The 13,891-nt window shown below is 43.4% G+C and overlaps 1 protein-coding gene across 1 annotated transcript; it reads right to left on the bottom strand.

Annotated features, from left to right (window-relative positions):
* Positions 1 to 123: 123 nt before the first annotated feature.
* On the bottom strand, positions 124 to 13,577 carry RTRAF (RNA transcription, translation and transport factor). Its single transcript, XM_063333860.1, has 8 exons — positions 13,424 to 13,577; positions 11,939 to 12,063; positions 10,277 to 10,376; positions 8,979 to 9,065; positions 7,750 to 7,838; positions 4,949 to 5,017; positions 1,197 to 1,245; positions 124 to 457 (listed from the first exon to the last, which is right to left on the bottom strand). Exons 1-8 carry the CDS (start codon positions 13,482 to 13,484, stop codon positions 303 to 305), a joined length of 735 nt encoding a protein of 244 aa, XP_063189930.1. The 5' UTR covers positions 13,485 to 13,577; the 3' UTR covers positions 124 to 302.
* Positions 13,578 to 13,891: the final 314 nt, after the last annotated feature.

Genomic DNA, 13,891 nt, shown 5'->3' with positions numbered 1-13,891 from the left:
CTCCTACTGCAGGGCCTCGGCAAAAGAGGAATGCGCAGAGCCTTTGTGTAACACTCCCTTCTCCACACAAAGCCAAACACAATGAAAAAGCCGTATTTGCCAACTCAGAGCTCGTCAGAACAATTCCTCTATTTCCCCCAGCTCCGTTTATTTAAAGAAAAATGATAATTCCGTAGAAGTCAGAATTCAATTTCCTGTTTTCTTTCAAAACAGTAAAATAATACAATTTCAAACTGCATGCCGGAGTTGTACATAGTTCCTAATTCTACTAAGTACACAAGAGACTAAAAGGTTTTATCTGTTCATCTCCCGACTTTCCCCAGTCTGTGGTCCGTCTTGGGATCAGCAATAATGGCCTGAACTGCTACAATGGCTTCATTAATTTTTGTTTGCAGCTCTCGGAGCTCCTCTATATGCAACAGTCGGAGAATTTGGGCAGCTTCGTTGAGGACAGCATCTGGGTGAGCGGCAGAAAGAGAAGTCGTGTCAAGCATTTTTATCTGAGGTCTTAAGAAAAGCTTAACCTAAGCTAATGCCCTGCACTTCGTTCCTGCTGGTGGTTTTCATGTGCGAAACAGGAAATAACCTTCCTTGCTGCTAGAGAGGTGGCAGGGGGTTCTGCAAAACCTCGCTCGGCTTCCTGCAGCCCTCACAGTAATCCACAGCCAAGTCGGGTCAGTATGAAGCTTCCTGAGTAGTAATTTAGGGGTACCTGGGGCAAAAGTGAAGCCAAGCAAGTGGAGTCCCAGGTCATCTGGCTATTGCTTACAAAATAATCTATCGGATCATGCCAACTTGCGCTGCCTCCGATTAGATTTTAGGGAAATTATGCAGCTAAAACACACGGAAGCAGCACAGAGGTCCTCTGCTGGTAGAAGCCAGATTTACAAGACAAGAGTAAGGAGCTGCATTCCTTCCGCTTGCAAATGTGGCTGCCATTAAAAGCCATTTAAAGTTATTTAAACATGACTCTGAAACAACATATTCCACAGCTAAGATTTATGCTTTTCTGTTCCAAAACAAAATGCTCAGGAGTGCTCGTAAATAAAAAGCTGGGAAGGAGCAATTCTTTCCATGACAGGCTTCTAGGCGAATTGTGCTTTTTTACTGTACAACATTATCTACACATTTGACAGTAATATACTTGTCAGTGGCAAACATCACTATTTGAAAGTAACATTAAGAGAACTGCTTACCTCCTGTGTCAAAACCAAGAATGTGCTTTTCTAAAGCAACAGGCAAACCCTTTGAAAAGAAAAAGCACGTTCAAATGTAATTAGAAGTGTCATTCTGCATGCTTGGAAAATAAAATCAAGTACTATAGCAGGTAACTCTGGAGGAAAGGACACTTGAGATTTGCTTATGAAGACATGCGTGACAACTTCAAAAAGTCATCATGCTTGATTAAACGAGTGCCTTTGTGTCCTGAAGCATCAAACCCGGAGTATTAATAAAGAAAAGTCTTCACGCTTAATAATCCCTCTACTTGTCAAGCGAACCCCATTGGATACACGCTGCCCACATTCGATCCTTAAAAGGCGAACAACAGTACTGCAAGAGAACACCCAATCCAGCAACCCAGACAAACAAAAAGCATGCACAAACTAGGGTTTCTTAGGAACTATGGCCTTTAGACAGCTGCCAGTTTTCAAAGCGCTGGCTGATTTGAAAAGAGAGTTGTAAAAATTCGCTGTAATCAAGTGAGTTTCTCAAGCACAGGACTTGCAACCTCCATCAACATCCTCAGGAGCATTTTCTCAAGTGTTAAGCTTAGGAATAAAGCTAAACATTCCATTTTCTAAACACTTGCTCTATTAAGGCAGTACAAGGAAAAGTTTTATTAGTGGTAATTTATAAGCATTGCTCTCTTTCCTTACCCTTTCCAACTGTGGAGGAGCAGTCATGCTAAACAATCACTCATCATGTTTCAACATGCACATAAAATTAGACTTAAACAATGCAAATCTTAAAATTTGCTTTTACTACCTCTGTAACTTTTTTCAACATTTGCCTTGCACAACAATTCGAGTTCAATACCATTAGTTTCTGCAACGATGGGGTTGTAAAACCTTCTAAGCAGCAAGGATTTCTTTTAAAGGCTTTTATATACATGTAAAAGAATTCTGAGCTGATCAAAACACCACAAACTAAATACAAACTGCTGACTGAAACTAATTCTAATACCCCATTTTCAAGAAGTGGTTCTTTTCCATGAACTTTACAAAAGTAAAATGGATGTTCACCTGCAATCTTAAAAAATACACCTGCGTTGTTAAAATTTAAACGGCATGTTGTTAAGAATGCCACTTCAAACAGATCCTAGCAGTACCAGACTCTACACACACTCTTTAAGAAATCAGGTTTATAGTTAAGGTTGCAAAGAGATCATTGCCACCCTACTGTGTTCTCGGAGCCACACAAGCAGCAAAACATTGATTCAGTCAGTTTTTTGTGCATGAATTCCCCAGGGCCATTGCAGGTACCTCCTACGCTGGGTGACCACAGTGGCACCTTCAGAGGTGGTCTTCTGACACCCCCTGGTAGTGTAGCATTACTTTCCCTCCCTTCTTTCCTCTACCCCATATATCAGGTCCCTTCTGGCTGGTGGAAGCTATCTTTGGCAGCGCAGTAGACTGGCCTTCCCCAAGTCCAGTACCACTGGTTTCATGGCGGGCACTGGGCTGTACAGACACCCACTGCTGTACAACCACAACAGGCACATGGTCATTTATTTGCACAGTAGCTTTAAACGGGGAGAGGAGCAAAGAGCACCTTCACATCCATTACCATACAGACTGCTTCATTTCTCAGCCTCATTCCCCAAAAATTCAATTTAAAACTGCTGCACCAAAACGCTTGCAAATGGGCTTGACCACCACAGCTAACTGCCATGTAACTCTAAGTGTCAATAGTAAAACTACATTATGTGGGAGCGGGAGGAAAAAAACATTTCCAGATTTCAGAGTAGGGGAAAAGTGTATCCACTTTGTTGTGCTTTTACACATGCCCCAGGTATAGCCTTCAGAAGTATCCTTAAAGCGACCCTGAAGGGCGCCTGTTGTACTTGAGCCTACCCAGGATCCACCCATCGGGCAAGGAAAGCCCAGGACAGGCTACAAGTCCACCAGTATAAATCTGAATCCTGTCTAGACACTGAGTACATTGAATTGCCAACCATTCGAAACATAATCTAAAAAAAAAAGTGTCATGTCTTATCTTGAAAACCGTACTTTGACAACCCAACAAGATAAATCTCATTTTATTTGGTACATTTAAACCACACGTGCAGCAGTATAAGTTTCCTCAGCATAGTCCTCACACATATCCTTCAGTCAGAGAACATTTCTGTATCTATTCTGTCTTTTCCCCACTCTATCTTGATATTGCCAGGAATGCAACTCATGACATTTTGTACATTAAGTCATCTGCCATGCAGCAGTGGGACATTTATAACCTGTTTCCAGAGACAAGACTTAATACACAAAGCGTCACTGGCTAGTATTTTGGCCATTAACAAGCCAGCCAAAATCAGAAGCAGAGGTTTATTTTTCCTCTCCTTCTATCCTGCGACCCACTTATCCCCGTTGCTTTTAAGATATTTTCTTCATTCATCCAGTACATTACGACGTTGATGATCGCTGCTGGCACAGATGAAGCTGTTTTCCTGACTCCAACCCCCTGCTTCTTCTCCACCCTACTTGAAATTTAGCGTTTCTAACAAGAATACACTCCCAATGATATTTATCATTCAGTGACACAGTGACATTTCAACCTAAGATCTGACAATGCTTTGAAGGACCTATTGAATCTGAACAACTCTTTGTCATGAAAAAAGTCAGTTCCTTAAAGAAGTTAGTTCGGCCAAACCCACAGAAAATCCAATTTTGATCCCTGCATGTCAGCTGTGCAGCTATGTAAACAAGAAGTAAAAGCAGCTTTTTATTAATACTAGTTACAGAACCTAAAACAACTACAGCAGTTTCAGCTGCTTTCATATTTTCCTGCTCTTTTAACAGTCTTATGGGCATACAAGACCAAAGCTTTGATTTACTGTTCCAACACTTCTGGCAATTACTGCACTGCAACTCAGAGCACCTGCGACTGCCACTTAGTAAACACCATAAGTGGTGTTGTGATAATAAAATAAAGCATGGGCTGTTCTGAGCAGCTGCCAGAAAAAGATGAAGGGACTCCCGCTCTTCGTCCAGATCCAGTCGCTTTATCAGGGATGCTTCTACGCATCCACCTGTGCAGCAAGGGAGGCTGCCCGTCCTGACTGTGCCCAAGACCCAGTGCCAGCAGCTGCTGCGCCAAATGCCAAAGAGAAGAGCTGGAGAACAAGGGATGTTTAAGAAATGACAACCTGAAAAGCCACAGTCATCCCCCGGAATATCTTACAAACGGCCAGCTTGTGGTTAGAAAATAATTCTGCAAAATCTGAGGTTTAAGTGCAGAAGTTTCCTTCGCCATTTCTTTTTGGAGAAGGTGGGGAGGGAGGAGGTGGATATCCAACATCCCATTCCTTGAACACATATGAGGTGTACATACGAAGCAAAACACTCCATACAAGGAACGTTTCAACCTGTTTACACAGCCAACACTGCCGATTCCAAGGAAAAGCCAGGTCATTCTCAGACTCTAGACCTGCTGCACTGAACAGTAAGAGTAATCCTCTAGCAAATATAAAGATAGGAGAGCAGCTATTTACAGGATATATCATACAGGTACATATATTTGTATTCAACTGAAACAAGAGCTTTGTGTGCTCTCCATAATCCTCTCGGGCTTTTAGAATCAGGATGGCAAAGATAAAGCAAGTTTCTACCACCCTCCTTAACAAAGGGTTTAAGCAGAACCTGTTTTGACAGAGATGGCAGACATTTACGCCTACACTTCTTTACTCGATATGGAATAATTAACACTATACTCATGCACTGTGTATACAAACCTCCTTGGACTGACTGGCCTTCGCTATGGCGTCCTGCGTCAAGCGCTCTTGAACCAAAATGCGAATTGCCTAGGAAAAACATTTAAAGGCGAGAGTAATTAATTTATGTCTTGATGCATTTCTCAGCAATTCCAAGGGAAAGGGAGCCAACATTATAACCCAGCATAACCTCAAACCCTCAGCTTGGTGAGAGGCCTTTTGGAAAATTCTTTCAGACTTTAAACCTTTTCAAATAGCACTTTTCTTCGCAAGTGGTGTCTTAACGTGTAGTCTGTTGGGCTGTGGGAAGGCAGCCTAACCAGAAGAGACAAGGACATTACACTATTAATTTCAGCCACTACTGGCCCAGAAACTGCAAAGTACTAGGAACAATCAAAAAAGCTTATGATTCCCAAAGCAAGCTGACCGTGATCCCAAAGCGGCAACACCATTTTTATTTTTCTGAGACCACACACCTTTAGCGCTGCAGCAATACAGCTTCTTCAGGAAGGAATTCCTGCGAGCAGCATCTTTTAGGAAGGGCTGAACCATCCTCCACATGCAAAGAAACCCGGAGCAAGGCTACCCACCCAGGTTTTAAAAAGACTGAGAGCAGAAAGGAATTCTTTTTAGACATAGGAAGAAGAACACCCTTGATTTTAACAATCCTGCTGCTCATCTGTTCTTACTGGCTACCGTACATAGCATGAAATCGGATCGGAGCTATCAGTTACTGATACCCACAGCTGTAAATGCCTCTAAAAATAACCAAAGGAATATCATGCAGGCAGACTTCCACCAGAAAGAACTGGGTCTGTCAAACACATTCCTCAGACTTTCCCTGATAAGTAGCCAAATGTGACAGAAGCAGTCTTAAAGAATCATAAAATGGTTCTTACTGCTTCTTGTTTCTCCCCCAAGATTTCTCCCGCTTTTGGCCATGATTAAAGTTGAGATCATACTAGAAAGTTGCCACTGAATACTTCTAGAAATTTTTCTAACTGAAGGGAGCAGCCTGGACAAAAGAGGGATTTGATGAGTTTAACTTTAAATGCCAGCAGTGAAACCAGACCCTGTAGAAGAGAATTTTGAGTGCCTTTTGCATTAGAACAAGGATATCCAACTGTGTTACACAGATGCTTTCTGATCAACGTGCCAGATTTAAATTAATAAAATGGGACTCCAAATATGTCTCTGCTCACTCTGGCCAGATGTCTGTAGCATGCTTGCACCCTTTGGCATTCCCTAAACATCCATTCAGAGCGCCCAAGCCTCAACAGGGATCATAACTTCTCTGCATGCGCACTGCAAACCTGCTTATTGCTGTGTAGAATTAAAGAGTTTCATTGACACACTCTAATACCATAAACCACTGAAAATAGCATTGCTGTTGTTCATGTAACACGAATTGCCATTGCAGGAGTCTGTTCTCACTGTAATTAAAAGCAAGAAAACTCAGGCTGGTGGTCCAACCTCTTCTGCCTGAAAAAAGTAAGACTGGAAATGTGGAAATAACAACAAATATAAATACACTTACACAGAAAATACATTCTGCTTTCTCTTTGACTTGCTAGTACCAAATTAGACGGGCCCAGACAGAGTTTGCCAGCCTCGAGACGATCCTATAAGAAGGCCTGAAGGAATGCTGTCTAATAAGGACTCATGCTGCAGATCCTCAACATTGCCATCCACAGGCTCTCTTCTCTCTCTACCCGATATCCCTTTTACACTGTTTTTTGTGCGGTTTGAGGGGTGGGGTTTTTTTTAGGGGTTTGATACACCAGATCTCCACCGCTCTTTAGATTAGTGAAGGATTCAAAGGCTATTTTGGGAAGGCAAAGGAGGATACCATACTGGGGGAATGAGAAAGTGGTTGATGGGATAACAGCAGGCCATCATTTCCTTAAGAAACCCAAACTAACATGATAATACTGTTTAAATATGCCTGTTATAGACTTATACGCACTATATAAACTTCAATACCCATGGCATTCAGTTTCTCCAAAATAAGTTTAACAAATATCACAGCTACTCTAATGAATGGATCTTTTGGTTTTTTTCAGAGAAATTAGGTTATTTTGGTGCCAAACAAACCTAAGCTTATTTCCATAACATGACACAATCAGATAGGAACTCAGGACTGCTAAAGTCTCAGTAAATACAGCACCTCAAAAATACAGTACAGGTTTGACCCAAAATTTACAGATAACTAGAGTTCCACCACTAAATCACAAATTTTCTCAAAGTCATAAAAAAGATGCTTTAGAAAATTAACGAGCCTACCTACTGCATTTAAAAAGCCATGATTACTTGTCAAGACTGAATGAAACTGACTTCAGTAATGACAAGGAGTAAACAGTTCATAGGACCAAAAGGAGGAGGAGGAAAGCTTTTAACTGTGGCTCCTCCCTAGGACGTTTGTTTTACTTAGCGTCTATGTATTCAAGTTTCCTAGCACTGGAATGCAATCTTCTCCTTCGAGTGTGTTCCTCAGTATTTCTGAAGTTCACTAAAATCACATAAAACAGTACTTCAGCTAACCTGAGTTGAAGCACTTCAAATTCTGAGCAACGGTTCTCAGTGTTGGAATTCCAGGACCTCAGCTACAATTGAACTGTTTACCAAGACAATTATGCTTGCATTCGTTTCCATTATTTATATTCTGTGTTCTTATCTGCTTGAAAAGGCACATACACATGAGTTTTACTTTCTATTTATGCCTAAAAAGTCATAGTTATCAGTAACTGAGCGCCACAAATTATTACAGACACACCAGCCACTGGGGTAAAGAAGAAAGCAGGTGTGAAAACTGTGGAACTTACCTTAAGCATTACCAAGTAATCATCGTGTCGCTGAATCTGAAGCAGATTAGCTAAAGCCATCACTCCAGCCTTGAAATCAGGATTATTCACTGCAAAAATAATCATCATCATTAAAAACATATGCAAATTTAACTGGCTCCAAAAGACAGAATTGGCTTCCAGACTCCACGGCATCAGATTGCTCTTAAGGATGACAGGCAGGGCCATGGTTATACAGTGGCGAGCAACCACTTTGTCTGGCTACAAAGCAATCAAAGCGTGCTCCAGGCTTCATAATCAGGTTGCAGAACACCATCCAAGCACAAACAGCATTGTTTTCAATGCCAAACGCATTACATATGCGCTACCGCACAGGAAACCCGCGTCTTTAAAAATAAAGCCAATTACATGAAAGTATTCTCTTTTGTAAGCCTTTCTATCACTGCAGAGCAGAACTGTGCCTGCTGGGGGAGGGCAGGACCGATTCCTAGCTATCTTTTTCTAGAAGGAGCAATGGGAGAAGACTTGGGGGATTTAAGGCTAATTATAGTAGCTATTTTCCACCACTTCCATTTATTGTGAATGTGCCCAGCAGTCAAAAAAATTAAAACGATTACGAGAGGTACAGCTGGGGAAGACTGAGCCAACATGTAATACATGACAGTACTGAAGTAAACAGTCTGCTATCACGTTCCCTTAGCCCTTTTTTCTTTTTTTTTTAAAAGATACGTTAAGAGTCTATAGTCAAAAGACATCTTGCTATTTCACCCTAGCCTGCAGTAAGTAGTCACATTTTATAGAGCTCTCTGCAAGTTGTTAAGGTAAACACCCTTCAGCTGCTTCCTCCCTCCCTGATAAGAGCCCTCGCAACTTGTTCACATCTGATCAATTCTCTGGGCACCCTGTTCTCCTGGGAAAGATTCTCCCCTCTGCCCTTCCCCTTTTTCCCAGCAGGAAAAGCTCCGTGTCAGTGCGCATGCAGACACCTGGGATTCACATGGAGCTGCTCCTCTTCCCTTTGGTAGGAATGCTGACAAGTGCAAACAGCTCAAAGTAACTCTCAAAACACTGCTCACAAGAGAGGCAGTTTGAGCCAGGAGAAAAAGAATACGTGAACTCTGCATTCCTAAAGCTTTACATGAGACTTTATAAAGCTGTATGTATCACAGTACTGTAACAAAGAAAATCACACAGGCCATGGAACGCATTCACATGTGATGCATCCGTACAGTAGGTTGCTGCACACTTACCATCCAAGTTAATCAGCGGTTCTGCATTCTTTGCCGTGTTGTCAGTATTTTTAGCACCATCAGGGGTAGAATCCTTATACTTATCAGCTGTTAAATTAAGAAGCAAACACAAACACCATTGGAGCTCATGACAAAAATAAGCAGTTAAAAGTTTAGAGCCAAGTTGTAGTTTGCAATAGCTGTATTTCTGGGGTGTGGTAATTGCCCAAGAGCCTTCTGGGTTTATAAGCTGATGTTTTGAAGCTCCCTACTAAGGTCCCCAAAGGCTGTTCTAGTGAGCTCTCCTAACAGCTCCCATCTGCAGAGAGCTTATGTGCTATCCCAGAGCAGCGTCAGAGCATGCTCCACACTTACGTAGGGCATTACGCTCTTGACTAAGGCTCTTCTGACAGTCTTCACCCCAGAAGACTGAACAAGCTGCACCTTACAGTTCTACTACTTTTAAAACTCATCAGTTCAACTAGCATTGGCCCTTTGCCTCAATCCGCAGCGTACGTAGGGCTCAAGAACTACAGATTGAAGTTGGTTCTGATCAGCAAGTAAAACATTTCCAGGGAAGGCTCTGCTGCAGCATTCACCTACAACCCACAAAGGGGTTTTTCAAGCCTTTTGAGCATGGGACCTCCTGGCTCCTCCATCTTCATGTACCCCACATCACAGGCAGCTCATTTTCTCCATCATCAGGGACTGAAAACCAGCTCTACAGATTCCAAGTATTTATAGCCCATCCCTGTCTTGGGCAGACCTCAGCCCTGCAGGAATCAAAGGTAATAGAAAACAGTACTTCGGCTATTATTACGTTTGCCAGCAGTATTTACATTTGTATCTGCACTCTCACTAAAAGGAAATGAAACTGCTGCTGATTGCTGAGATTTAACTCAACTTTTTTCATAACCTTGCCCTAGTTCCCAAGGGTTCAGGATCTACTCTCTGTGAAACAAGGGTCTAAGAATAACTTATTCGAATAAATGTAGTACTAAAGAAAATGCATTTAATACGCTTTAGAGTAAGTTCTCATAAAGGCAATCCCACAGGAAGAAGGGTATAAATACATACAATGGGGTTTGCTATATCCAGAAATAAAGTAATAAATGCAAGTATGCTACTGCACTGTCTCACAGCAGCTGAGCTGAAGAGAAACCGTTCACATCTGAATACGGTACAAAATCAAACAGATGAAATTGCATTTAAGAAAACAAGATATACTTTTGACATTGTCTAAATTTGACAAATACTTCATTAAATTAAACAAACACATTTCCCTAACATTTTGAAATATTAAATATATTCACCCCTACCATTATCTCCATACTCGAGCCTAACCGCTAAGCCGAGAAGCCAGTCCACTGTTTCTTGTCGTTCTTGTATTTTGAAAGGACAGTTTACGTCTTTCATATACTGTGGAGTAGAAAGAGGAGAAAACAAATATATTTTACTGACCAGTAGGAATTAGCTAGGAGCACAGAACTGTTTTGGAAACAGTCACTTTCCCACAGGCCTCACAGTTGTTAGAAGACGGTTATTAACAAGAAGCATCATTGTGAAATGTCCTGCTGTGGTACCTGATCCATTTTAGAGCACTTCAATCCACCGCTAACTCGAGTCTGCCATTTAGTAATGGCACCCACTTTTCAATGAATGTTATTCACGGTCAGAAAGCAACCAGAGAAACCTCTTTCTTTGCTCTCTGTTCACTTTACAGTGAGCAAAGACATGGGAAGGGGAAAGGACAGAGAACAAAAATTACAGCAAAACCTCCCCAACTGAAGCAGGGAGGAGGAACAATGCTACACCTAAAGCTTTCACAATACTAAGATGAGGGTACAACCCTGCCTTTAAGCCACCTGGACAAAAATTGTAAGATTCTGAGAAGTAATTTTCCCTTTCTTAGGGACTGTGGACAACAGGAGAGGACAAAATGTGTCTGGGACACCATCTCTGCTCTTCTGAAGCCAGAACACAGGACCCAGCACAGCCTGCTGCCAAGACTCCCAAAGCCCAGGACACAGCGACATTCTGCTGTGCCCATTTGCTGGAGGGAGAGAAGTGCCACGCAGCCCCTACTCCAGCAGCACAAGCACTGGAGGGAAAGGACATCAGAGACTGGAGAGCACTAGCAGGGAGGGCTCCCCTGGCAGGCACACAGAGAAGGATGGTCTGGCCAAGCCAAGACAGACTCCACTGATACAGCGACAGTACCAGCAACCAGTAATTCTAATATCACATAGATTTATGTACATGATATTAGAATGCTTTAGGCTCCCTCCTGCAGAGCATGAGCACTGCACTTCCAATCCTCCTGGGAAGTGAGCAAGGAGAGCGGTTCCAGGGGAGAAAGGCAAGATGAATGGGCACTGAGCATTACGGAACAGCATTTTCAGCTCCTCGCGGGGCTGTCTGCAGAGAAAGGGAGTGGGAACCATAAGGGAAAGCTCAACAGCCCTCCGATGACTCAAAATGCTCCCGAGCACCCAGGAGATCACTCACAAAACGATGGCTGCTTGCCATGCTTTGCACTAGCAGTGGAAAATCATCTATCTGGAATAACAGGAGGCGCAGAGATGAGCTGCAGTAGTTTTCTGACACACGCTTGCAAAGCCTACGAGTACATTAGCCTAATCCATTTTCCTTTTGGTATGTAAGAATCATTAATGCAGAAAAAGCTGTTTATTTGTAGTCAATCTTCTTTCTACTTCAAGAGCTGAATCAAATCAGACAAAAGCCAGATTAGGACGGATACCACCTCTTGCAAAAACAAAGCTGAGGGAAAATTACGTACAAAAAATTCTACCATCTTAGTGACTCCTACAGTTTGGCTTCACTAATACATTTAAATTCCTAGGAATGTAGAAGTTCAGGGACAGGACAAATACTCAAAGTCATTTACATTCAAAAACTACGATAGCTGTTAATCATTATTTACATTGTCATTTAAAATTGTTTTTGAAACAACAAAATACCTTTTCAAATGATTTGGGCCAGTCATCACTGTGTATGTTTCTTAAATTCCCTCGGTCTTCAATCTTGTAATGTCTGATTTTCTGGTCTTCAAGCCAGACAATAAAATTTCTGAATTCTGTTTCATCTGTCAGGAGAAGTAAACAAAGCAAGAATTAGACAATATCTTAAGGGCAAAATTCCAATTCATACAAACAAATACTGGTGCCCCCAAGCACTTTCATGTTTTACCACAAAGAAAGACCTAACACTAAAATCATGTATTCCAGGATAACCTCTGACCACAACTCAATACCAAGTGTTTTCCATTTTTCAAGTTACTTCAAACCAGCTATGGTTGACTGACTACAATAAAAGGCATCAGCCAACAGACCGTTTTTATTGGGAATATAGTTCTAACCTACTAAGCAAAGAAGGAGAGGTGAAACAATGATAGAGAAATTCCTAACCCTGTTACCTGGACAAACGTGTTACGTGTAGCAGTAAACCCCCGCCTCTTCCAAAGAGCAACACACACAAGTTGTGACTGCGCAAAGGCATTTTCTTCCTCTACTACTGACTCAAGTTTTCTTGGTTGTTGACCCAACATCTTGTTATTTGGGAGCTGGAATTCCACAATACATAGACTGCGGTCCAAACAAAGCTATTTGTACCAGATGAAGCAATTCACCTGCACCTGTGCTTTACTGAAAGAATTCATTTCTGGAGACAGCAGATCACAGCTCTGGGGTATCACTGGCCCCTCAAAAAATAGCTGAGATATTTGGGCTTTGGATGAGCTTTAATATCCTGAGTTAATGAGTATAATATCCCGCTGCATCTCAGAGTGGGGTAAGCACACCATTTCCCCCATCAGGGATAAGAATGATATTTCTGCTTCTCAGAAGCACCTTCTAAGCTTTCTAAGTGCCTGACTTTTAACCAATGTGTTGTAAGAAACAGAGACACGGTCACAACACATGTAAAGGTAAGCTTTCAGTAAGACCTTTTAAAACTTCTACACCAACAAAATGAACCTTAACGGGGGGGGGGGGGAGAGTGATAACCGTGAGAAACTAAGAACACACAACAAAAGAAAATGCCAGCAGACAATCTATCCTCAAAAAGAAACGAGTCTACCAAAGCGCTGAAGAAAAGACAACCTATTAAACCCATAACCCGAAGCTTATAATTAATCACACTGGATAAATACATCGAGCTAAACCACTGCAATGCCTGGAAATCACAGTTTTCCCGGCCTAAACTTGGGATTTTCCCTCAATTTGGGCACAGAGAGCTACATTAACGCTCAGAGCCCAGCAGACCCTCCCGACCTTAACCTTCCTCCCTCGCCCGGGAGGCAGGGGGACAGGGCGAGGGTGAGGGCGGGCGGGTTCCGAAGCGCTGAGGCGAGGGGAAGGAAGAGGGGCTCCGGAGGGGACAAGGCCGCGGGTGCGTGAGGAGAGCGAGGAGATAGGCAGGGAGGTGGCGGTGCCGCGGCCCCTCACCCCTGCAGTTGAAGCCGGCCGGGTTGTGGTAGTCGAGCGCCGAGAGCTTGCGGCGGAACATGGCGCCGGTGCCGCCGCCGCCGAGGGCCGGGCCCAGCCGCTCGCCCCGCCGGACAGGAAGGAACACCCTCTGTCCCCTCTCTGCTCGCCCATTGGCCGGCGCACGGCGAGCGGCAGCCTCTCCTACCAATCAGAGGGCGGAGGGGGCTGCCGGGAGGGGAAGCGGCCCTTCATCCAGCTTTATTGACACGCCGGCGGGCGGACAGCGACAGGGGCGGGGCCTAGGGCAGGGAGCGGGGCCTGAGGCAGGCTGGGGGCGGAGTCTAGGCCGCGGCGGAGAGCTGTGGGCTGCACTGGGCAGTGCTGGGGAGCAGTGCGCTGTACTGGGACGTACTGGGGAGCACTGGGCAGCACTGGGCAGTACTGGGCTGTACTGGGCTGTACTGGGCAGTGCTGGGGAGCAGTGCG

This window comes from Chroicocephalus ridibundus, chromosome 4 (genome assembly GCF_963924245.1).
Source record: "Chroicocephalus ridibundus chromosome 4, bChrRid1.1, whole genome shotgun sequence".
NCBI classification, from domain to species: Eukaryota; Metazoa; Chordata; class Aves; order Charadriiformes; family Laridae; genus Chroicocephalus; species Chroicocephalus ridibundus.
Note: the sequence above shows the minus strand (reverse complement) of the source record. Positions and strands in the feature narration are given on the sequence as shown.

What these genes read in the sequence shown, in the direction of transcription:
- RTRAF (XM_063333860.1), bottom strand. Translation starts at nt 13,484, where the DNA reads ATGTTCCGCCGCAAGCTCTCGGCGCTCGACTACCACAACCCGGCCGGC. An exon ending in GCTCGAGTATGGAGATAATG is followed by an intron (nt 9,066 to 10,276) that starts GTAGGGGTGAAT and finishes TTAATTTAACAG; the next exon opens with CTGATAAGTATAAGGATTCT. An exon ending in ACCGCTGATTAACTTGGATG is followed by an intron (nt 7,839 to 8,978) that starts GTAAGTGTGCAG and finishes TTATTTTTGCAG; the next exon opens with TGAATAATCCTGATTTCAAG.